This window comes from Mus musculus, chromosome 5 (genome assembly GCF_000001635.26).
Source record: "Mus musculus strain C57BL/6J chromosome 5, GRCm38.p6 C57BL/6J".
In the NCBI taxonomy this organism is placed as follows: Eukaryota; Metazoa; Chordata; class Mammalia; order Rodentia; family Muridae; genus Mus; species Mus musculus.
This window is the reverse complement of record NC_000071.6, coordinates 135,753,783-135,778,447: the sequence shown is the minus strand read 5'-3', so window position 1 is coordinate 135,778,447 and position 24,665 is coordinate 135,753,783. Positions and strand designations below refer to the sequence as shown.

Below are 24,665 nucleotides of genomic sequence, written 5' to 3'. Positions count from 1 at the left end.
TCACTTTATCAGGCCGTTCCTTCCCCCGCCTCCTACCCCGCCCCTTGCCCCGCCCCTCCCCACCGTTAGCTTTGCCCACTTCCGGGACCTAGCGCTAGGACAGACGGTCACCAGGATTAGGCGGAATCTTGGGACCGCCCCTAGCAACCCGGTACTAGAAGGACTCTTGGAGCGCTCGCCCGGAGGACAGGCTCTAGGTTAGAAGTACCCGTTATCCCAGGTGGGGCTCCGGTCGGACGTCCTGCCGGGGAGCCTGACAGAAGTCGCGCAGCAGGTCAGGCGGCCCCGGAGCTCCTGACCTCAGCCAGGCCCAACTTTCCTGCCCCCTGGAAGAGGCCGGCTGGGGTCCCGGGGCGTCCCGGGGCGGGGTGGGCAGCATCTCCCCACCTGTTTCCTCCAGAGCCGCCCTTCCGACAAGTTACACAGAGCCTTGTTGAGGTTCCAGGCTTCTCACACAACCCGCTCGGAGGAGCGAGTACTCGCGTTGTCATGGCACCAGGCGATGTGCAGGACCGCGATCCTAGGTCTGGGACGGAGGAAGAAACGTTTGGTGACCGTGCCTCAGGCTTTGGGCTTGTCTCTACCCCTCAAACTCTCCAGCAGTGCAGGGAGCACGGTTCTGCAACTCTTCTTCTTGCTTTTCCTGCTCCCCCCTTCTTTTCCTTCCTTTCTTACTAAAATCCGCACAACACACGATTAAAAAAATAATAACTATTCTAAAGTTCAGGATCAGAGCTGGAGGGATGACTCTGGTTAAGAGCACTTGCTGCTCTTGCAGAGCTTCGATCCTGAGACGCTAGCAGGTGGCCCACAACCCCCTGAAACTCTAGCTTCAGGCATAGCCATTGCCGCAGGCATTCGTGTGCAGGTACCCACGGAGACACAGAAATAAACATTTAAAATGATAAAAATGTAAAAGTAAGGACCCATACACATACAGACGTGCACATATATGCACCTACATACATTCGAACGCATGCTACACACATAAAAAATATTCCGGAGGCTGCAGCAGAAGGATTGATGTGAGTTTGAGGCCAACATGAAACTCTGTTAAAAAAAAAACCAAAAAACAAAATAACAACCATGCAAACAAAAAGTTGGGGAGGGGGTTAGAGAAGGAACTGGAAGGGAGGGAACTGGTTGGATTTGTTCAAAAACACTTGGCATGAATGTGAAGTTCTCCAGCAATAAAGTATAAGTTCAGTGTCCTAGCTGTCCTTGAGCAGGCCTGTATTCCCAGGGACCTGGAGGCTGAAGCAGGATGGTAGCAAGTTCAGTGACTCAGTCTGGTTGGGGACAGTGACAGAGAAAGCAAGGCTGCTGGTGGTAACAAACGAGAACCAAAGAGCATAGCCACACACGAGAGCTGGCGATGGCTGGCCGACTCTCTTCCCTGGCCTCTACCTCTTTGCTGGATGGATAAAGTGTACTACCAGCCCCGTCTGGAATCGGATATGCCTCCCCCGGTTCTTGCCTGGCCTTTGGGGAGCAGAATCTAGTGGGCATCTGAGCAACATTTGGAGAAGTGATATGCGAACCTGGGGAAATGGGCTTGGAACGGAGGTCATGTTAAAAGAACCTTCCAGAGGATGAGCCACTTAAACAGACCTGCCAGAAGACTGGGTGGGTCTTAGTGGGAGCCCTGGAGGAGGGAAGTGCCTCTTGTCTGAGCTGGTAATGGTTCAGTGGGCAGAGAAGCGGGCTGCCAAGCCTGAGTGCAATCTCCAGGGCCCATGCTGCTGATTCTTCAATAGTGCCAAGTATGGAGAGGCAAGGGAAAGGAGGAGACAGGAAGACGTAGCCTTGTGTTCCAGGAGATGCTTTCTATTGGGGTGGGGATATATGGATAAGCACTGCCCTTGATCTTATCTCTGAAGAATATGCTCTGGTAATTGTTTAACTTTCTGACGTCATCTAGGGGTCAGGGAGTATGTATTTATTAATCATTAATTAATTAATTTTGGTTTTCTGAGACGAGGTTTCTCTGTGTAGCCCTGGCTCTCCTGGAACTCTGTAGATTGGACTGATGAACTCAGAGATCCCCCTGCCTCTATCTCCCAAGTGCTGGGATTAAAGGATGCACCACATTTTATGTATGCTATTATTACTTTTAAGGCAGGGTATAATGTACCCCAGGCTGCCCTCATACTTTCTGGGTAGCCAAGGATGGCCTTGAACTCCTGATCTTCCTGCCTCTTAATTCCAGAGTGTTGCTTGCATCAATGTACCCAGTTTATGCAGTGTTGACGATGCAATCCAGGCCCTTGCAAACGGTAGGCAAGCACTGTACCCACTGAGCTTGTCTCATTCTGTTCGTCCAACTTGAGACCATTCTGAGAGTGGGCCCTGGTGAATTCTGGTAGAGTTGACTGAGATTAGAGGAGGTTGGAACCATCAGGTGCTCAGGGCCCCTGAAAACTAGCCAGGAACCTTGGAGCTGCTTCTTTGGGGTGTGTCTAACAAAGCTTTTGAGATCATCACAAGCATGTTAGGAGGAAACAGGACTTGATTTAAACACAAAGGATCCCAGGGCCTGAGGACACAGGGAATGATGGAGTGGCTGGGAGATGTGGGGAAACTACACAATGAGATGGTTGGAATGTGAAGGAAGGGGTAGCTAGAAGGCAGAGTGGGACCAGTATGGCTGGTCTCAAGGGCAGAGAGGGTAAGAGAGAGTTGGTGGTTAACCAGGTCTGAGGTACAAATGACAGGGATGTGGAGGGGCTGGGGATGGACAGTGATTGGTAGCGCACTTGCCTAGTATGCGTGAAGTCCAGGGTTGGCTCCTTAGCACCTCATGTGGTGCCAACCTTCATTCCCAGCACTTAGAAGGTACATGCAGGACAGGAGGACCAGGAATTTAAGGTCGTCCTTGACTCTAGAGAGAGTTTGAGGTTAGCCTGGGCTACATGAGACCCTGTCTCAAAACTAATGAAAATAAAAAAGGATGTGGGTGGCACAGTGGTTAAGAGTTTGTACTGCTCTTGCAGAGGACCTAAGCAGTTCTCAGCACCCTCTTGAGCCAATCACCTGCCTAATAGCTCTAGTTCTGGGGGTCCAATACCCTTTCCTGACCTCTATCAGCTCTTGTATTCACATTGCACATAATCATATACACATAAATAATAACAAAACTAAATTGTTTCTTAATGAGTCAGGCATGGTGGTACATACCTTTGATGCCAGTGCTAGGGAGCCAGAGGCAGGTGTTCCAAGCCAACCAGAGATGCATAGTGAGAGCCTGTCTCAACAAACAAATGAATGACTGTGGAGAGTCGGGCTGGGGAAAGTGTATCTAGGTCAAAGGGGAAGTTGGGTTGTGTGGACGAAAGACTGACTTGGAAAAGAGCTACATTTGAGGCTGAACTGAGCTTACTTGTTGAGTTGTTGAGAGGGGGCAGGTCATGTGATGGGGACATGCAGCAAGAAGAGAAATCAACGAGACAGACACCGGAGCTGAAGCCATCCCTATAGAGAGGAATAGACTAGGAATGTGCTCAGTGGTAGAGTGCTTGCCCAGTTATGCATAAAGCCCTGGGTTCCCCCCTCCCCCCAGCCCCACTGTCCAGGGTTTCCATTGCTCTGATAAAACACTAGGACCAAAAGCATCTTGGGGAGGGAAGAGTTTATCCCATCTTAACAGTGTATAGCCCATCTTCCAGGGAAGTCGGGGGAGGGGTTGATGTAGAGGCAGTGGAAGAGCAGTGCTTACTGGCTTGCTCCTCGTGACTTGCTCAGCCTGCTTCTTTATAGCACCCAGGACCAACCGGTGGCACTGCTCACAGCGAGCTTGGACCTCCAGACCAGTTTCTCAATCGAGGGTCCCTCTTCCAGAATGACCCTTGATGGTTTCAAGTTGACGTAAAACACGTAAACACATAGAGCACAGCCACATAAACGGCACGGCAGTGCTTACATGCTTGTAGGTCGGGCACTCAGGAGGTCTGAGATGGCTTCAGTAGCATCGGGAGTTCAAGATCACTCTCTGCCTGCACAAGGGAAATACCGTGGGCATGAGAAACTGCAGTCATCCCTTTTCTACTCTGTACCCCCCTCGGCTCCCTCCCCTCTGTACCCTTCTGTACTCTGTGTCTAGGAAGGAGTAACTTACTATCTAGTGGCCCTTCCACCCAGCCCATCTGGAATGATTTGATTGCTGAAAAACATTTCTGTATTCTGATTCTGTCTGCCTCCCTCCATCACCAAGGTTATTGTTCTGATTTTGTGTCAAGCTGTGGCTCTATGGAAGGCTCCGCACTCAGTGCTTCACCCCTAGGCATAATTCAGGCCATCCCCAGACTCAGGAGGCTGAGGCAGGGCCCTACTTTTAAAATTCAAACAAACAAAATGAAACAAAGGACAGTGCATCTGTAAAGTCAGCTTGGATCTTTTTTCACCTTATGTGTATTGGTGTTTTGCTTGCGTGTATGTCTGTGGGAAATTATTAGACCTTGGAGTTACAGACACTTGTAAGCTGCCATGTGGGTGCTGGGATTTGAACTTGGGTCCTCTGGATGAACAGTCAGTGCTCTTAACTGCTGAGCCATCTCTCCATCAACTTGGATCTTTACCAAAAAAAAAAAAAATTTTTTTTTTGGTTATTCGAGACAGGGTTTCTGTGTAGCCTTGGCTGTCCTGGAACTCACTCTGTAGACCAGGCTGGCCTCGAACTCAGAAATCTGCTTGCCTCTGCCTCCCAAGTGCTGGAATTAAAGGCATGTGCCACCACTGCCCGGCTCTCCAAAAAATTTTTTAATTACATTTTTATTTCTATTCTGTACATATGTGTGTGGGCATTAGCATGTCATGGGCATGTGTGAAGGTCAGAGAAGTCTGGGAATATGAGAATTGAGAAGTATGTTTAAAAATTGCCTTTACAAATCAAATTTTGGCCCAGTGTGTAACCAAGTTAGTAGTGTGCTTTGTGATCACATGTAACTATTCACCCTGCTTGCATACTGTGTATTGAACCTGGTCAGACCCAATTAACCCCTAAGAGAGGCATTGTAATCCATTTCACTTTGGACTTCCTTCATACAAACTCAGCTGAAGGCACGGCCTTGGTTGTACTTCATTTCCTATTTCTTCTTTGTGATTCTTTCATGCCCCTGACTCAGAACAATATGTCTATGTATGAGCTGTGATGACCAGGTCTGTGACCATGTGCTGGAGGCAGTGAGGCACTGGAAAGCCGTGTCCTCCAACCCTGCAGTCTGTTGGAACGTGGAGATATGGCAATCATTTCTGCCTGTGTCTGTGTGTACTGTTTTGTGTTAGTAAGGCCAGAAGAAAGCTTTCCCCCTTATGAGCTCTCTTCATTACCCAGATCTGCATGTTGTTAATTATATAAAGAGGGGACTTTGTTCAGGACCACTCTAACACAGAGATTGGAACAGGAAGAGCAACAGCTGAATAGAGCATGCCAGCAACACCATTAGTCTTTCTCCCTCCACGCAGCATCACCTTTTGGGGAATCTGCACTCACCTTCCATTATGCGGATCCTGGGAATCAAGCTCAGGTCTTCAGGGTTGGTGGCAGGCACTTTTCCCCAGAGTCATCTCAGTCTCACCATTCTTTAAATCCTGGCAGCGTTTGGGTTGTCTCTAGATACCAGGTTTACCCTCACCGTGACCTTCATGTTTCCTGTTTTTTTTTTTTTTTTTTTTTTTTTTTTTAAAGCACCCGCATTTGGGAACTAGAGTGTCTGGCTTCACAATTTCCTTATCTCTCTTCCTTAATTCTCTTCCCCATTTCAGGTGAACTGTGGCTTCTGACCACCCACTGTTGGTGGGGTGGGGTTAAAAGTTGAGATGGGGCAAGAAGTTCCCATGGAGAGTTCTGACAGATGCATTTCCCTGAACAGTGCTCTCATGAGTATCTGCTGCCTAGAGTTCTCCTGGCTGGGCATGGCTACATCCCAGGCTTTTTGTTTTCAAAGCCATAGCCCATGGTTTCTTATATCTCCTACCAGTGGTGACTGGTCCATTGTCCCTTTAGATAGTTTCTTTGGGCTTAACCTTTGTGTATGTGCATGTGCGCATGTGGGAATTGAAGTCTTTGATGAAGAGATTGACTTTTGATGCAGCTTTTTAGAATTATTTGATTTGTATGAGTGTCTTGCCTGCATGCATGTATGTGCATCATATGTGTGCCCTGTGCCAGTGGAGCTCGGGAGCCATTGGATCCCTGGAACTGGAGTCACAGATGGTTGGGAGTCACTGTGTGGGTGCTGGGAACAGATGAGTCTTCTGTACGAGCAACAAAGTCTCTTCATTGCTGAGCCATCTCTCCTGCACTGGCTATTGGCTTCTCAGAGCATTGCATCAGCAGCTCAAGTGGTGAGATTACTCCCCTGTACTCAGTTTCTCTTCCACATTGCCCTTCGGGTCTCCTTGATGAACCCTTCTAGAAGGTGTTTTCCTACAGGAAGCTGCTGTGTGTGTCCATCCATTTTGGAAACAGTATGGTGGGGACTAACTGTCTCAAAAGGAGCCAGCTTCATACGCATCAGCCTTGATGTCAGATCCTTAGCACAACCCACAGCGCTGTTCAGTAGCCCCATGTTCTTCTCCCGCTGCAGCTTCATCAGACCCTCCTGACCTTCCTATGCCCCAGCTCACTCCTGCTCCCATGAGAAGAGTGTTCTTCTCCCTCCCCGTTCGTCTGTCCATCCAGCCTCCTGGCATCTCAGATGAGCAGCACTGCTGTAGATGCCGCTAACCAGTCCCCAGCTGGGTAAGGGGAATTCAACTGTGAGCCTGTGGCAGACATCTCATACTCAAACCATAATATTAAAACATTTGAGGGCTGGAGAGATGGCTCCGTGGTTAAGAGCACTGACTGCTCTTCCAGAGGTCCTGAGTTCAATTCCCAGCAGTCACATGGTGTCTCATAACCATCTGTAATGGGATCTGATGCCCTTTCCAGGTCTGTCTGAAGACAGCTACACTGTACTCATATAAATAAAATCTATTTTAAAAAAACATTTGAAAGATTTATTTTAAACTATGTATTCGTGTGTGTCTGTGTGTGGGTATATACACATGTAAGTGCCAGTGGAGGCCAGAGAGGGTGCCAGACCCCCTGAAATTAGATTCACAGGCAGTGGGAATTAGGATCTTCTGCAAGAGCATTATACATTCTTGACCACGAAGGCATCTCTCCCGCACCTAATTACTAGGGGTTGGAAACATGGTTCAGTGGCTACCATCATTCATTATTCTTGCAGAGGCACCTAACACCCACACAATGGCTCACAACTGTCCATAGCTCCAGTTCCAGGGGAGCTGACAGCCTTTTCAGGGTTCCATGAGCACAGCATACACATAGTAAGTACAAATACAAACAGGCAGGCAAAGCACCTAGAAAATGAAAGATTTAAGTGTGTGTGTGCGCATGTGTGCGTGCGTGCGTGCGTGTGTGTGTGTGTAATGGTATGTACATGGCTACCACAGCACAACTTTTAGGAGTCCATTCTCTCCTACCATGGGATCAAACTGAAGTCATCAGGCATGCACAGCATGCTTTCTTGCACTAAACAACCTTGCCCAGCCCTAGCAGTCACTTATGGTGCACTTCCTAGTTATGTCATTGTATAGCTGCATAGCTGCATTTCCTGCTGGGCAGAAACCTTGATGAGGTTGCCTTGCCTTCTGTGGTTATTTCTAAGGCTTAGCTGAACAGGTGCTCATTGTTTGCTAATAATAATTTAAAAAAAGAGCTGTTGAGTTGGTAGCTCAGGGGCAGGGTATTTGCCTAGCATGCACCCTAGGCTCAAGTCCCAGGGCTTGCATACGCACACACAGATGCACACACACAAGTAGAGAGAAGAAATGAAATAGTAACCATTTACAGTTTCCTTGGTAGTATATGGCTTTGTATGTTGTGATACAGTTACATATTCGTGTTAATTTGCATATTCATATGTTGTGATTCACAAATGCTAGGCAAGCACTCTGTCAATCGAACTATAGCCCCAGCCCGATGTCCAGTGTTTGAAGTGTTTAATTCAGTCTCATTTTCTGGCATTCATCTAAATAGAAAGACGTCTGTTAAATGTGTACATTGTTGAATCTTCCCAGTAGGATGGCTGACCTGCTTTTCTGCGAGCCAACAGAACTCTATAACATCTTGAATCAGGTCTCCAAGCTGTCCAGATTGGCTGAGCCCAACTACCTCTGTTTACTGGGTAAGTAGAAAACAACAACACACCAACCCAACACACCAATATATACAACAACACAAACACCACACACACAAACATCAGCACAGTACTAACCAACAGGTATGTTGAGAACAGTGGCCTGCAAACTTCTTTTTGAAGGTTAGCAGAGTTTCAGGAGGGGGAAATGAATGGTTGGTTCAAAAGGCTGCCTGTAGAAAGGCTGGGAGATTAGGCTCAGTGAATATGGTACTTGTACAATGGTGAACACCAGCGTTTGGTCCCCAGCACCCATATAAAAGTCCCAGAACTCGGGACAGGGGAATGGGATACACTGGGCAGACAGCTAACTAAACTCCGAAAAGGTGAGCTTGGGTTCTGTGAGACCTAGCTTCAGAAAATAAGGTAGAGAGTGACTGAGGAAGGCACACAGCGTGTGCACATGCTTGTACACGCACCTCCACACTCTTTCTGCTTAGATACATACACCACACACACATGCAAAGGCACAGGGTGCTGCAGCTGACGGTACAGCACCTGAAAGTTAGCTCAAGACCAGATCAAGGACAGGTCTGCACAGCATGGTGGCTCAGGCCCGTGGGCCCAACGCAGTGCACTCAACAGTTCCAGCCTACCTGGGTTACATGGTGAGACTCCATCTCAAAGAAATGAAGAAGTCAGCTAGCTGCTGGTGGTGTTATACCTTTAATCCCAGCACTTGGGAGGCAGAGACAGATGGATCTCTGAAGTTCAAGGCCAGCTTAGTTTATAGAACATGTTCTAGGACAGCCAGGGCTATACAGAGAAACAGCCCTATCTTGAACACCCCACAAAGATGGCTTTGTGGGTAAAGGTGTTTGCTGTCAAGGCTGAGTCTAGTCCCTGGAGACCACATGGTGGAAAGAGAACTGACTCTAACCTCCACTTGTGTGGCATGTAACCAGCCCCCACCCCTGAAATACAGTGATTATTTATTTAAAGATAAGAATCTTACTATGTAGCCCTTGCTCACAATCCTCACACCTCCTGTCAGTCCTTCCTTCAGTCGCTAGATGCTGAGATCACAGCTGTGGGGTTTTTGTTGTTGTTGTTTTTAAGTTTTCTTTTTATATATGTGAGCACACTGTCACTGTCTTCAGACACACCAGAAGAGGGCATTGGATCCCATTACAGATGGTTGTGAGCCACCATGTGGTTGCTGGGATTTGAACTCAGGACCTCTGGAAGAGCAGCCAGTGCTCTTAACCACTGAGCCATCTCTCCAGCCCCCACAGCTGTGTTTTGAGTGAACAGTTACTCACCTGCCCACCAGTGTTCTCATGTCCCTTCACGTGTCCAGTTCTGAGTTCAACCCTTTTGTTCCCCAGATGTCCGATCAAAACGACAGTATGACGAGAGCCATGTGATCACTGCCCTCAGAGTGAAGAAGGTATCAGGCTGAGGAGGACGGGAAGCAGAGGGAAGGAACGTTTTGTCTTGGATCCAGAGAGTGCCGTCGACTGTGAGGGACAGGGTGGTGGGAATGACTTGGCCCCTGAGTCCCTCCCACATCCCCAGAGCTCATCCTGGTGGATACTTACTCCCTGTTACTGCTGTTATTAAGGGCAACGTGTCCTACAGTCGTTGGTGTCTGATCTGGGAAAGAAGGTCCATACAGCCCCCGTGCATCTGCTCTCTGCGTCCTCCGGGATGCCTGTGAGCTTGGTGCTGTGTCTACTTTGTCTAGTCTCTGCTGTCTGGTAGGTGGTCAGTACAGGTTGTTGGTAAATACTGGTGACCAGAGAGAGGCCTTCCCTCTGCCCAGAACATGTACCAACCTTTGTTTGCCGTGTGTGTGTGTGTGTGTGTGTGTGTGTGTGTGTATGTGTGTATTATTTGATCATTCATGAGCATGTGTGCGCATGCTCACCCACCTGCACACATAAACCAAAGGATGGTAGTTATCTTCTTTTAGGATAACCTTAGGATTCTTAGATTTTTTAATTACATTATTCTTTCTACTTTATGTTTCTTAAAGTTTTTACTGCATTATTATGATTTTTAAATCATATGTGTCTGTGCTTGTGTGCACATGCGTGTAGGTGCCTGCAAGGTCCAGAAGAGCACACTGGGTCCATCGAGTCCCCACAGCTAGAGCTACAGGAAGATGTGAGCTGCCCAGAGTAGGTGCTGGGAGCTGCACTTCCCTTCAAGTGTAGCAAGTGCTAGCTGCTGAGTGGTCTCTCCAGCTCGCTGTATTATCCTCCTCTCTCATTTCTCTCTGTGTGGAGGTGAGGGTGGTATATATCTGGGCATGGCCAGACCCTGTCACACTGGTGGAGATCAGAAGATAACCTCTACATGTGGGTCCCAGGAACTGAACTCAGGTTCTCAGGCTTATAAGTACCTTCACCTGCCGAGCCATCTCACTGACCCTTATTCTTATTTATTCTTAGCCAGAGTCTTGCTATGTAGTCTCGGCTGTCTTGAGTCTCACGATCCTCCTGCCTCAGCCAGGACCAACACCCTGCCGCAGGCATCCTCCTGAATATTCTCTTGAGCTTTTAGACAAATAGAGTTTTTCCCGTTTGTGTTCCAGAGATCCTTGTAAGTCTAGACCTCTGTGGCCCTTAACTTCCTGCCTTGACAAAATTCTGTTGTCATAGCCCCCTGAATGTCCTCTCTTGGGACTTCTGCATCAGATAGGCCAGGTTGTAACAGGCAATGTTGGGCTCAGATTCCCTTAGGGATGGGGGCTCATAAGGGACACTAAGAGCAAGTGAAGGCTGCATTCTGTGTTGTCATCTAGTCAGGAATCCTTGCGTTCTACAACATCTGTTAGGTTCCTGTATGTGTCTAGTACATATATGCGTCTAGACTACATCCCCTCCCCAGGTGACCTCACCCCCTCCCCAGGTGACCTCACCTCCTCCCAGGTGACCTCATCCCTCCCCAGGTGACCTCACCCCCTCCCTAGGTGACCTCACCCCTCCCCAGGTGACCTCACCCCCTCCCTAGGTGAGCTCACCATCTTTATTAGTTACCTTTCTTATTCATTACATCAGCAAAAGCAACTGCAGCGGAAAGGGAGGAAGGGAGAAGGATATTTTACCTTACAGTCTCAGGGATATAGTCCTGTCCTAGTGGGGAAGGCATGACAGCAGGCACGTGAGCCACCAGGTTACATTTTGTCCATAGTCAGGAAGCAAAGAATGAACCAGAAATGAGGCTGGACTGAAAACCCTCAAGGCTTATCCCCTGTGACCCACTTTGTCTGGCACTTCCCTCTGCTTTACCTTTACCTGCTAAAAGTTCCATAATTGCCCAAAATAGTGTCATCATCTGGGGACACTTGTGCCTGTGGAAGACATTTCACACTGAAAGCACAATATCTTTTATTTTCACTCTTGGGACCTACATTATGGTGACCCAGCCCCTCATGACTCTGCCACTCACCAATGCAACTCTACCTCATGGTAGAATGCTCGCCCTTCATCCATGTGTATGAAACATACATTTAAGGTCTGTCACATGCCAGAGATTGTTCTAGAAGCTCACAAGGTATATTAGTCTAATGATTAACAGTGGCTACATGGTAGAATCTAGTATCATCTTGGAGACAAAACTGCAGCCATATCTTGGCAGGGTTTCTCGAGTGGGTTAAATAAGGTGGGACACTCATCCTGAGTGTGGTCAGCACCATCCCCTGGGCTGGAGCCAGACTGAATCAAAATGAGCTGATGAGGTCAGTGGTGCTGGCACACACTTTCTATCCCAGCACTCGGGACGCAAGGCAGGAGGGTCTCTGTGAGGTCCAGGCCAGCCTGGTCTACAGCGGGAGTTTCAGGACAGCCAGGGCTACACAGAGAAACCCTGTCTCGACCCCTCTACCTGTCCCCCAGAAGAAAGCCAGCTGAGTGCCAGCATTCATCTTTCTGCTGCCACCTCACAATCTGTCACCACACCTGATTGTACCCTTAAACTGTGAGCCAGATGAACCCACCCTTCCTTCCTTCTTTCCTTCCTTCCTTCCTTCCTTCCTTCCTTCCTTCCTTCCTTCCTTCCTTCCTTCCTTCCTTCCACAAGCTGCTCTTGTCAGGTGCTCTGTCATGGCAGTCCTGCTGTCCCGTAGCCTGCATTCAATCCATCTCACAGTTCTGGTGGCATTCGCTCACTTGGGGCTTCTGCTTCGGGACCCATTCATCCAGCCACAGCAACTCTGGCGGGCTGTGAGTCTGGTCATGGACCAGCCATTCTCCAGCCAGGCCATCTCCAGCTTAGTGACCTGCTTTTGTCCTTCTTCGTGGTACATAGGGGGGACCCTCCAGGATTCTAGAGCCACTCCCATCCATTAATGGGGTTCCCAGCTCATGAGTCATGAGGGGAAGGAGGACAGGACCCCCAACCAACCTCAGGCTCATCTGGGTGTTGTGCAGGGACAGTAGCCAGGTGAGCTCCGCAGCAGCCCGTGTTTGTGGTTTCCTCAGCGAGATCATCAGTACCTCATCCCGGAGTCCGTAGACCTGGAGTGTGTGAGATACTGCATCGTGTACGACAGCAACACCAGTTCCCTGGAGCTGTGCATACGGCGGCAGCTGGAGGAGGAGGAAGAGGAGGAGGAGGTAGAAAGAGAGGACAAGGAGGAGGACACTGGTAATTTTTGTCCTTTTGGTGGTGTTTGAAAAAGGGTCTCTCAAGCTGAGTTGTGAGGGTGCACACCCTTAGCCCCAGCTGTCTGGAAAACCTCCCTCTGCTTCCTGAGTGCACTCTGCCAACTGAGCCTTCCCAGTAGGTTTTTACAACCACACAAATAATAGTGGACAGTACGTATTTCTTGTTTTTGTGTGGCTGTGATCACATCACCTGAGGAAACAAAGGAGAGCAGGGTGATTTCTCTAGCTTGCTTCTTTGTATGTGTGTCTGTGTGTGTGCTCAGGCCTGTGGAGACCAGAGGTCAGCCTCGGGTGTCAGTCCTCAAGGGCCTTGTTTTTTAGGACTGTCTCTACTGGCTTGGAGATTGTCAAGAAGGCTAGACTGACAGGCCAGTGAGTCCCAGGAAGCCACCTGTCCCTGCCTTCCTGGTGCCAGCATTGCAAAAGTGTGCCACTGTGCCTGGCTTTTACACAGACTCTGGGGGTGGAACTCAGGTCCTCAGCTTACTAACTAAGCCATCTCTTGCAACACGTGCACATCTACACATGCAGAAACATGCACACACACACACACACACACACACACACGTATGAAAGATAGGGGGAGGAGAAGGTGAAATCACTCACATGCCTAGCAGTGAACACTCTATGGCTGCACACAACATGTGATCCCAAACTCAGTGGCCCTAAATAACAAAATGGGTTCAGAATTCAGAGGCCACTCCTCCAGGAAACCCAAATGTTTCTCTCTAGAAATTGTAATCACAGTGTCTGCTGGGAGGATTACCCTGAGTTTGAGGATAGCTGCAGAGTGAGACCATGTTTCAAATGAAAACAAACAAAACCCTGGGCTGGGACTGTAGCTTAGTCGGTGGAGTATTCCCCTGGCATGCAAGAAGCCCTAGGTCCAAGCCGGGCGTGGTGGCACACGCCTTTAATCCCAGCACTCGGGAGGCAGAGGCAGGTGGATTTCTGAGTTCAAGGCCAGCCTGGTCTACAGAGTGAGTTCCAGGACAGCCAGGGCTATACAGAGAAACCCTGTCTCGAAAAACAAAACAAAACAAAACAAAACAAAACAAAACAAAACAAAACAAAACAAACAAACAAAAAAGAAGCCCTCGGTCCACTCCAATACCACCTAAACAGGGTGTGATGGGACACACTTGGAATGTGGAGGCAGAAGGAGCAGGTGCTCAAAGCTGCTACCAGCTATGCACAGCAAGTTCAAGGTCTGTGAAACCCTGTCTCAAAAAATAAATAAATAGTCATAAAAATAGGTAGGTAGGTAGATAGGTAGGTAGGTAGGTAGGTAGGTAGATAGATAGATAGATAGATAGATAGATAGATAGATAGATAGATAGCACACCATTAACCTCAACACTCAGGAAGCAAAGGCAGGGGTATCTCTGTGAGTTTGAGGTCAGCCTGGTCTACAGAGCAAGTTCCAAGACAGTCAGGGACACACAGTGAAACTTTATCTCAGTAAGCAAATAAATAAACTTTGTCCAGGGCTATAGCTCAGTGATAGAACACTTGCCTCTCATGCACACATGCACAAGGCCCAAGGTCAAGGGGGTGGGGGCAGGGGCAGTAGGATGGCTCAGCAGGCAAATGCACTTGCCACCAAGTTTAACAACCTGAGTTTCATCCCCACGACCCACATGGTGGAAGGAGAGAATTTACTCCTCTGAGTTGTCCTTTGATACCCACATGTGTGTGGTAAAACACATACACATGCATGCACACACATAAATGAATAAAGAAGTAAAAACCAGAAGATTCCCTAAAAACATATGTAGCCAGTTACAAGACATTCAATGAACGTTTTGAAGCTGGCTTATTGTCTTTCAGCCCATAGTTTGGGGATGATGACCCATGCTGACAGGATGAGGGTGAACATTGACACTTTGTGCCACTGGGTGGCGCTAACGCCCCACCTTTAACAACACCCGCCGTCTAGCCTTCCAAGTGGTCTTTGGCTTGGAAATTTCTTTTCCTTTGGGCTACAGTTTGTATTTGCTAGTTCTAAATCAGAGTCTCATGAAGCCCGCTAGCCTCAAACTCACTGCATCGCTGAGGATGACCTTGGACTTCAGCCCTCTCTCCACCTTGTGAGTGCTGGTATCACAAGCGCACGCTACCATGTCATGCACCCAAAGCCACGCTGGGCCGGCTCTCTACCAACTGAGCTACATCCTTAGCCCTTTTTGTTTGTTCACATGTTTGTATATTTTGGACTGGAGAGATGGCTTTGGTCTTCAGTGGACCTTAGTTGGAGTCCCAGCATTTATGTAGTGTGCCTGCCTCACAGCTCTCCTTAATACAGCTGCAAGGCATCAGACCCCTCTGGGGTGAGGGCACATGTGCACATCCCCCAGCCCAGACACACACACACAATTACAACTTTTAAAAATTATGTTGTATGTATGTATGTATGGTAATGTACATGCCACAATACATGTGGATTCTGCCATGTAGGTCCTAGGGATCAAACTCAGGTGATCAGGTTTGGCAGCAAGTGTCTTTACGCTCTGAGCCATCTCTCTGGAACCGTCTTCTTTGAGACAGGGTCTCATGTAGCCCAGGCTGGCCTCAGCATCACTGTAGCTTGTATTTCTGAGCCTCTTGCCTCTACCTGCCCAGTGCTGGAACTGCTGGTGTGTACTGCCTGCCCAGCCTGTTCACAGGACTACCAACTGGACCCTAGCGCTCTAAGACCAGGGCCCACTTAGATGGCTCAGCAATAAAGGTGCCTGCTCCCAAGCCTGACAACCTGAGTCTCATCCCTGAGACCCACTAGTTGTCCTCTGACTTCCATATATATGCTATGGCAGATGCATGTCCCCATACACAAGTCAGTCAGTCAGTAAGTAAGTAAATATGATTTAGAAAACCACTTTTGCTCTATAAGAGGTGGCATTGTGCTGTGGAGTATCCCACTCAGAAAGCGATGACAGCCAAATGTAACACTTCCACTGGAGGCGACTTTCCTCAAGTAAAATGGTGATTTTTGGGGGTGGGGTGGAGATTGTGCCTGATGGCATACACCTCTAATCCCAGCACTGAAGAAACATAATTAGACAGATCTCTATGAGTTCAAGGATAGCCTGATCTACGTAGGGAGTAGTATGTAGGCCAGCCAGGGCTATGTAGTGGGACTCTTCTTTCAAAAAATCAAACCAAACCAAACCAAAGCAGATGCTGTTGAGAAGCCAGGTGTGATAAAATGCTGACTTTCAGCCAGGTGTGGTAGGACACATCTGCAGGCCCACCATTGGTAAGGCTGAGGACGGGGAAACCCAACTCTGTCACCCCCCTGCCTCAGTCTCATGAGTGTTGGCATTGCAGATGTTCACCAACATGCCCAGCTACTGGTTTTGACAAACAGCCTTTTCTGACACAGTAAGTGTGGTAGCTCCTGAAGCTGCTTGACAGGGTGACCAGGCTCTGTGGGAGTCCCTAACTGTCTCTAATGCCACCCTACAGCTGTTGACTGTAAGTCTCTAGCAGTGGAGAGGCAGATATCTAGGCTAAAGGTGTGGCCTGGGACTGCCATTCCGACTCCCCCGTGGCCTCTGGCCCAATAGTCTCTTGCTCAAGAGAGACACGGCTGGTGCCCCATAACCTACTGTCTGGACTCTGATGGGGAAGGGGGATGAATTCCACCTTATGCCTGCAAGTTTTCTCCCATCATGGTTTACAGACACAGGTTCATCCTCTGGATAGCTCCCTGCCAGTTATGTCCTGAGAAGTTCCTTCTGGAAGTGTCCTTGTCTTCAGGAGAAAAAGTTCGTTTATTTAATCAAACTAATTAATTTTTTTCCCTAGGTGATTTTACTTTGTGTGTATGTGTGGGTGCACATGAGTGGGTACACACATGGGAGAGCCTTAGATGTTGATCCTCAGGTGCTGGTCTCCTTCTAAACGGTTTTGGTTTCTCGAGGGTGGGTGTGTTCCAGAGTTTGTACAGAGGTCCTGAGATGAAGGCCTGGTCATCTGACTTGGTGACAGGTGAACTGACTTCCTAGCCCTACCTTATCTTTTTGAGACTCTCTCCTTATGTATAGTTCCCCAGTTCAGCTGGGCTAGCCTGCTGTGGAGCCCCAGGGATCTGTCTGTCTTCATTGATGAGATACAGCGTACACCACAAAGCCCAGTGTTCTTATGTGGGTTCGGGAACAGAACTCAGGTCCTCGGGCTTCCCTGACTCTCTGCTGTCTGAGCGTCTCCCCAGCCCCAGAAACTCCAGAGCCCTTCTCCTGCTGGCAGACTCTGGAGGGTCTGCAACCAATGTTCCTGGTCAGGGTGTCTTAGTGGATGCAGGGTTATAGAGATTTTCTATTGAAGCGGCATGAGGTCTGTATTAGTTACTTCCATGCCTCTGTGACAGAAGACCTGACCGGCAGCTTCTGAGAGCAGAGTGACTTTGGCTCACGGTTTCAGAGGGTTTGGTCTGCAGTCACTGGCCCTCCATTTCCTCTTTTTATTCTGTCCCAGCCCCAGGCCATGGAACGGTGCCCCACATTGAGGATAGATTTTTTTTCCCTCCTCAGTTAATTCTCCCTGGAAACATTCTCACATTTGCACTCAGAGATGTGTCCCCCAGTGTCCTAGGTGATTTTGGTTTAGACAAGTGGGTAATGAATATTATTCATATTATATAGCATAATTATGAAAGGGTTGAGTTTAAATTTATAACAAACCATAAAAAGAGGTCCAGTGAGATGATCTCTGGGACCCACGTGATGGAAGAAGAAAACAGGCTCCTGCAGCACACACACACACACACACACACACACACACACGCACACACACACACACACACACACACACACACACACACACACACGCATCCAGGCACAATCCTGGAAGGCAAACCAGGAGAATAGTGAACTCTAGGCCAGACTGGGCTTCGTAGCTCTCGTCTCAGAAATAAAACTAAATTCTAAGGAGGTGTCACTTGAGACCCACCAGGGTGGGCACAATTTAAAACATGACAAGTGTTACATAGCGAGTGTTGACAAGAGTGGGGCACTGGGCCTTTGTATACCACGGAACACAGTGGGAAAGGACCTGGCACGGAGGCCCCCGACTGTGCTCCAGTATTGGAGACTGAGCCTGCAGGATTACTACAATTTCAAGGGCAGTCTTGCCTACATAAGTCCCGGGCAGGACCCTGCTACAGAGTGAGACTCTGACTCAGAACACAAAACAAAATCAGAGTCAGTAAGATGGTAGAAAGCACCTAGGAACAGACCCACACCATCCCTGGAACCCGAAAGGGGACAGGAGAGAATGAGCTGAAAATGAGTTGGCCTGTAATCTCTACTCATACACCATGGCACATGTGTATGCCTGTATACACACACACACACACAGACACAATTAATAATGAAATATTTCAAAAATTAAAAACTAACCCAAAGCCAGACATTAGTGGCACACACATTTAATCTGAGCACTTGGAAGGCAGACATAGGCAAACTTTTGATATCAAGGCCAGCCTGGTCTACAGAGGAAATTCCAGGACAGCCAGGGCTACTGAGAGAAACTCTGTCTCAAAAAAACCAAAACCAAACAGACAATCCAAACCAAACCAAACCAAACCAAACCCTAACCCAAACGACACCCAACTGTAAGAAGAGCATCAAATGGTCTAGTGTAAAGAAAGCCATGGGGATTGTTCCGTGTTGAGGTGCATACTCCAGGAGAGTGAGAACACAGCACACAAAGCTTGTGCTTCGTTCAACACAGATGTCTCAACAAGCCAGTGAGCGGGTGAGACTGAATGCAGTCCCTCCACAGAGTGGAATGATACTCAGCCATACAGGATTTGATGTGGGGCCGGAGAGATGGATGGCAGCCAAGCACACATTTTGCTCTTATAAAGGACCCAAGTTCAGGTTCCAGAATCTAGCTCTGGGGATCTTACTGTACTGGGTGCCCTGTGCTGGCTTCTATGGGCATCTGTACCCTGTGCACAAACTCACACATACACATAATTAAAAATAATAAAAATTTGATGCTAGAGATATGGCTCAGTGACTGAGAGGACCTGGGTTTGATTCCCAGTGCCCGAATAGTCGCTTACAATTGTCTATAGCTCCAGCTCTGGGTGATACATTGCCTTCTGGCCACTGCAGTCACTTCACACATGTGATACACAGACAAACATGCAGGCAAAACAACCATAAATATTTTTTAAGACTTTAAAAACAAGGCTTCACTTATTCTATCCTTGAGTCAGTTTTTCCCCCTAATTTTATGTGCCCCTTAGCTTGGGTTTCTGAGTAATTGCTTTCAGTGGAAGTGGCCATCCATTGTCACACTAGGCAAATGCTAAGTACATTTTGCACCTCTTTGGTGTCTGCCTGTAGAACTCCTACCTGGACCTGCTGTGGAATTTGGACAAATCCTCATTCACTTTACCCGCCAACCTGTCTATGTCCTCAGAGGGGGCTATGAATGCTTCTCTGGCATGTACCACTTCTTCCGGACTCAGAAGATCATCTGGATGCCCCAGGTGAGGCAGGAGAGTACTCATAAGCTTCTAGGAAGTGAGGCTGGAGACGGGTAAAGGGAGGCAAAGACAGAGGAGATGGGGAGAGAGGACATGGGAAGTGAGAGTGGAGACATAAGCCTGGGGCAACTGGTGGGGTTCAGCCCATGCTGACAGATTCCGAGCTAACACATTGTACTGGCTGATTTAGTGTCAACTTGACACAGGCTGGAGTTACAACAGAGAAAGGAGCCTCCCTTGAGGAAATGCCTCCATTAGATCCAGCTGTAAGGCATTTTCTCAATTAGTGATCAAAAGGGGAGGGCCCATTGTGGGTGGTGCCATCCCTGGACTGGTGGTCCTGGGTTCTATAAGAAAGCAAGCTGAGGGGGTTGGTGAGATGGCTCAGAGGCTAAGAACACCCGACTGCTCTTCCGAAGGTCCAGAGTTCAAATCCCAGCAACCACATGGTGGCTCACAACCACCTGTAACGAGATCTGACGCCCTCTCTGGAGTGTCTGAAGACAGCTACAGTGTACTTACATGTAATAAATAAATCTTTAAAAAAAAAAAAAAAAAGAAAGCAAGCTGAGCAAGCCAGGGGAAGCAAGCCAGCAAGCAGCACCCCTCCATGGCAGCTGCATCAGCTCCTGCCTCTAAGTTCCTACCCTGTGTGAGTTCCTGTCCTGACTTCTTTTGGTGATGAACAGCAGTGTGGAAGTGTAAGCTGAACAAACCCTTTCCTCCCTAACTTGCTTCTTGGTTGTGATGTTTTGTGCAGGAAGACAAACTCTAAGACACACATTGTCTTATTTAGGGTTTTACTGCTGTGAACAGACACCGTGACCAAGGCAACTCTTACAAGGACAACATTTAATTTGGGGTGGCTTACAGGTTTAGAGGTTCAGTCATTATCATCAAGGCGAGAGCATGGCAATGCCCAGGCAGTCATGGCACAGGAGGAGCTGAGAGTTCTACATCTTCATCTGAAGACTGCTAACAGAATATTGGCTTCCAGGCAGCTAGGATGAGGGTCTTAAAGCCCACACCCACAGTGACACACCTACTCCAACAAGGCCACACCTTCTAGTAGTGTTACTCCCTGGGCCTCGCATATACAAACCACTACACACAATATGGGGAGGCCAAACATAGGAACCTAGAGGAGGTATGGTTTCTGTGTGAGGCAGTATGCTAAGTCAGACAGTGTACAGTTTGATCTGAAATGTTCCCCCACATGTGTATGCTTTGAACACTTGCTCTCCAGCCAGAGTCCCTCCTCAGATGGCTGCAGAGCCTTTACGAGGTGGGGCCTGGCTGGTGGAAGAAGGCCCTAGGGGTAGGTCTTAAACGTTATACTCATCCCTGGTTCTAGTGTGCTAACCCTGCTTCCTGCTCTGAGGCATGCACCTTTCATCACTGCATGGGCAGGGCCCGACCACACCTTCCCTACTGTGATGGATTAAAGCCTCTAAGACTGAGAGCCAAATAAACCTCATCCCTTTCAGTATTTTGTACCTAGGATGTTGCTAGATTTCTTTTTTCTGATAACATTGATTTATTTTGTGGCACACACATGTGAGTGCGTGTGTGTGTGTGTGTGTGTGCATGTGTGCGTGCGCACGCGCATTCTCTTCTTCCAACATGTGGGGCCCAGGGATTGAACTCAGGTTCCTTGGCAGCAAGCGCTAACCTCAAGTGGACAAGTTTTGGGTCACAGATTGTCAATTCTAACCTTTGCATGTATGGCCAGGTACAGACAGGAGCCATGAGGGAAGGGGCTGTCATTGTGGACAGCCGTTTAGGTACTGGTGCTGTGGGTCAGTCCTGTTTACACCCAGGCCTCTGGCTTCTCGTGTGAGGCATTCATTCACGTGTGAATGTCTGCCTCACCTTCTTGGGATTGCTCTCCTGAGCTTACCTGCAGAGCCACACCCCCAGAGATAGGCCTCCCAATTATCTTTGGTGAGTGTACACCCACACCGGCCTTCTTTCTTCCCCATCCCAGGAACTGGATGCCTTCCAGCCATACCCAGTTGAGATACTTCCAGGCAGAGTCTACCTGGGCAAAATCAGTCAAGCCTGCAATGCTAAGATGCACAAGGACTTGAAAATTAAAGCACATGTCAATATTTCCATGGAGACAACACCCTAGTAAGTGAAGGTGATACTATTGTGTGTGTGTCACACACACATGCAGATATCTGTGCAGATGGAGGCCATATGTTAATATTGACCATTTTCCTCTGTCATTCTTCACTTGATTTTTTTAAGAAAGGGTCTCTCACTGCACCTGGTGCTCATGGATTGGCTAATCTGCCTAACCAGAAAGTTTGGAGATTTGTCTCTGTGGCTCCAGCCCTAAGTTTCCAGATGTGTGCCCCCATTAACCCAGCTTGTGTGTGTGTGTGTGTGTGTGTGTGTGTGTGCTAGGTCTTGTGGGCCAGGTCCTTATGCTGTGCAGCAGGAGTTTTGCACAGGCTTCTGTTCTAGGTTAGAAGTCGCTTGTTTACATGTTTCTGACTGCTGCGGCTTGTGGCTGGTTTTGCCACCATAGTACTAGAGATTAAACCCAGGTCTCTCCCTCACTGGCCAAGTGCCCTTCTGGTGAGCCATGCCACATTCCTTCATTAGAGGGTTCTAGCAGAGTGCTCCAACCACACCACCAGCCCCTCACTGGCAAGTTCTAGGCTGATGTCTTATGTCAGACGTTCTCTGCGTGCACATGCATGTATGCAACTATCTGTGCAGGCCAGATGACTATCTCCAGTGTCATTCTGCAGGAGCTAGCCACATTTATTTAAAAGACAGGATCTCTCACTGGCCTAGAATTCACCAAACAGGCTAGGCTGGCTGGCCAGTGAGGCCAGAGATCTACCTGCCTAGTGCTGGAGTTCCAACTGTAGGCTCCCTGCCTTTTTTTGTAGGGGCTGGGAATCAAAGTCAGATCCTGGTGCTTGTCACTCTATCAGCTGAGCCATTTTCCCAGCCCCCAGGACTATTCTGCTAGTTCCTGTCCTCCTGATATCAACCCCTAATCATTCCCTTCTGGGCTCTGTGCTGTGGGCTGTGGGCATTACACACTACACTACACTACACTACACTACACTACACTACACTATACTACACTACACTACACTACACTACAGTAGGGCTGGCTGATCCACCATGTGTTGTGTGACTTTTCTGGGGAGATGTGGAAAAACATCTACTCACCCCGGATAGGACACTGGTGACAGACTAAAAGAAAGGACACTACCACAAAAGTCCAACATAGAGAACCAATGAGCTTCCTGCGGTTACTTGACAGGTGCACGTGTGTAGGGAGGTAACTTAGAGGGACATGGATGACTCACAAGCAGCTGAGTCAGGATTCCTGATAGCTGGGACCCTGGAGCTTCCTACATGACTCACAGACAGCTCCTCAGGCCAGAGTCTCCTCTCACCTGTAGTTGTTACTACCTGTATAGCTTGGGGAAGGGCCTTGTAAATCTTGTAAGTTTCAGGAAGTTTCTGGGACTTACAAGTTGCTCATTCCTGAGCTTTGGAAGTTCCTTTTACTTCCTGAGCCTTAAGAAGCCTCCCTCCTGGAAGGAATGCTCCAGTAAAGAAGAAACAGATACTCACCACTGTGCTGCATTCCTTCAGTTTTATAGGCAATGCAGACAAGCTCTTACATATCAAGCTTGAGGATTCTCCAGACACCTTGCTTTTTGACTATTTCCGCCACATCTGTCACTTTATAGGTAAGGAGAATTTCCTGATCGGGGAGTGTTCCACGTCTGTTGACAAGTCTTTCTCTGCTTGAGACCTCCAGAACTTGGGAAAGAGTATAAAATCTAGCACAGTCAGCTGTTCAGAAGCCTCAGCCATATGTACATTAGCAGCTTAGAAGGAGTCCTCCCCCCAACCCCTGTGACAGGACCACACTGCATCTGATTGTCCCTTGGCTAGATGGCCATTCCTTCTGAGCTAGTTATACAGTGAAGACACTGGCCAAACATGGGTGTACCATGTTTGGGATGCCTGTTCCTCTGTGGGGTCTGGGGCCTCAGAAATGCTTCTCTTTCTCTTCTGTGCCCAGTGCTAGTCGGTAGAGTGGAGTAAGGGAAGGAGGGTCCCCCTAAACCCATCCAGCTTCGATTCCCATCATGCTTCACATGTCTATTTGGCTCTGCCCTGGCCTCCCACTTGCCATAGCAATGCCCATCCACTGTTCAGTACAGATCTTTCAGTCATTCTCAGAATTTAGAGTTGACCAAAAGAAGCAAGATTGCTGAGTCAGGTCAGGGGTCTTGATGGCCAACATGGTACCAATACGGCCCCAGTGGCTGGAGGTGGGATAGTAGCTTCCCCTATCCCTCACTTGCCCACAGTTTACCACTTTCACTTTTTAAATTTTTTTTCTACTTGAGGTCTACAACCATGTAGAACACATGCTATAGGTATGTGCTCTACCTCTAAGCCATGCCATAGCCCTTCCCTGGGGGATTCTAGGCAGGGGCTCTACCACTGAGCCACGCTCCCAGCCCCTCCATGGCAGGGGCTCTACCACTGAGCCACGCCCCCAGCCTCTCACTGGGGGATTCTAGGCAGGGGCTCTACCACTGAGCCACGCCCCCAGCCCCTCACTGGGGGATTCTAGGCAGGGGCTCTACCACTGAGCCACACCCCAGCCCCTCACTGGGGGATTCTAGGCAGGGGCTCTACCACTGAGCCACGCCCCCAGCCCCTCATTGGGGGATTCTAGGCAGGGGCTCTACCACTGAGCCACGCCCCCAGCTCCTCACTGAGGGATTCTAGGCAGGGGCTCTACCACTGAGCCACGCCCCCAGCCTCTCACTGGGGGATTCTAGGCAGGGGCTCTACCACTGAGCCACGCCCCCAGCTCCTCACTGAGGGATTCTAGGCAGGGGCTCTACCACTGAGCCACGCCCCCAGCCCCTCCCTGGGGGATTCTAGGCAGGGGCTCTACCACTGAGCCACACTTCTAGCCCCCACTGGGGGATTCTAGGACTCACAATCCTCTTTCTTTTGACAGTGTCTCCCTGGGTTGCCTAGTCTGACCTTGAACTTTTAGTCTCTTTCTCCTCTTAGCCTCTAAACACCAAGAATTCCAGCCTGTGCTACTAGGCCTACAAGGATGGTCTCCTGATGGCCACCGAGGGTCCTAGTGCCATGCACAGCCCTTCTCTCTTCCTTTTGCAGAACTTCACCTCAGGCTCCACTCTGTCGTTCTGGTCTTTTCCACCCGGGGCATCAGCCGCAGCGTTGCTGCTGTGGTGGCCTTACTCATGCATTATAATGAGGAGACGCTGAAGGTAAGTGTCCTGGGGCTGGGGTTGTGCCTCCACTGTGACAGTGCTCACC

General features: G+C 48.9%; 1 protein-coding gene and 1 long non-coding RNA gene across 26 annotated transcripts in view; one reads left to right on the top strand and one right to left on the bottom strand.

Annotated features, from left to right (window-relative positions):
• Nucleotides 1-23: 23 nt before the first annotated feature.
• Styxl1 (serine/threonine/tyrosine interacting-like 1) overlaps nucleotides 24-24,665 on the top strand; it is a 31,205-nt gene continuing 6,563 nt past the window's right edge. For 2 of the 23 annotated variants that reach the window (XM_006504511.2, XM_017321143.1), the window contains exons 1-8: nucleotides 5,685-6,739; nucleotides 8,086-8,192; nucleotides 9,533-9,594; nucleotides 12,632-12,797; nucleotides 19,174-19,319; nucleotides 21,304-21,449; nucleotides 22,944-23,041; nucleotides 24,504-24,616. In XM_006504511.2, the coding sequence (XP_006504574.1) occupies nucleotides 6,696-6,739; nucleotides 8,086-8,192; nucleotides 9,533-9,594; nucleotides 12,632-12,797; nucleotides 19,174-19,319; nucleotides 21,304-21,449; nucleotides 22,944-23,041; nucleotides 24,504-24,616 (882 nt within the window). In that variant the 5' untranslated portion in view covers nucleotides 5,685-6,695. Of the gene's footprint in view, nucleotides 525-5,684; nucleotides 6,740-8,083; nucleotides 8,193-9,532; nucleotides 9,595-12,580; nucleotides 12,798-19,173; nucleotides 19,320-21,303; nucleotides 21,450-22,943; nucleotides 23,042-24,503; nucleotides 24,617-24,665 lie in introns of those variants that run through there. The other 21 variants (XM_006504519.3, XM_017321152.1, XM_017321150.2 and 18 more) reach the window with 20 other exon arrangements.
• Gm30205 lies at nucleotides 464-5,635 on the bottom strand. 3 transcript variants are annotated; one of them, XR_003955808.1, is made up of 5 exons: nucleotides 5,489-5,635; nucleotides 3,716-3,992; nucleotides 3,380-3,471; nucleotides 3,178-3,244; nucleotides 464-526 (listed from the first exon to the last, which is right to left on the bottom strand). It is a non-coding gene; the product is annotated as a predicted gene, 30205 (long non-coding RNA). The 3 variants fall into 3 exon arrangements; XR_003955810.1 differs by having other exon boundaries at nucleotides 3,920-3,992; XR_003955809.1 differs by lacking the exon at nucleotides 464-526 and adding an exon at nucleotides 2,100-2,881.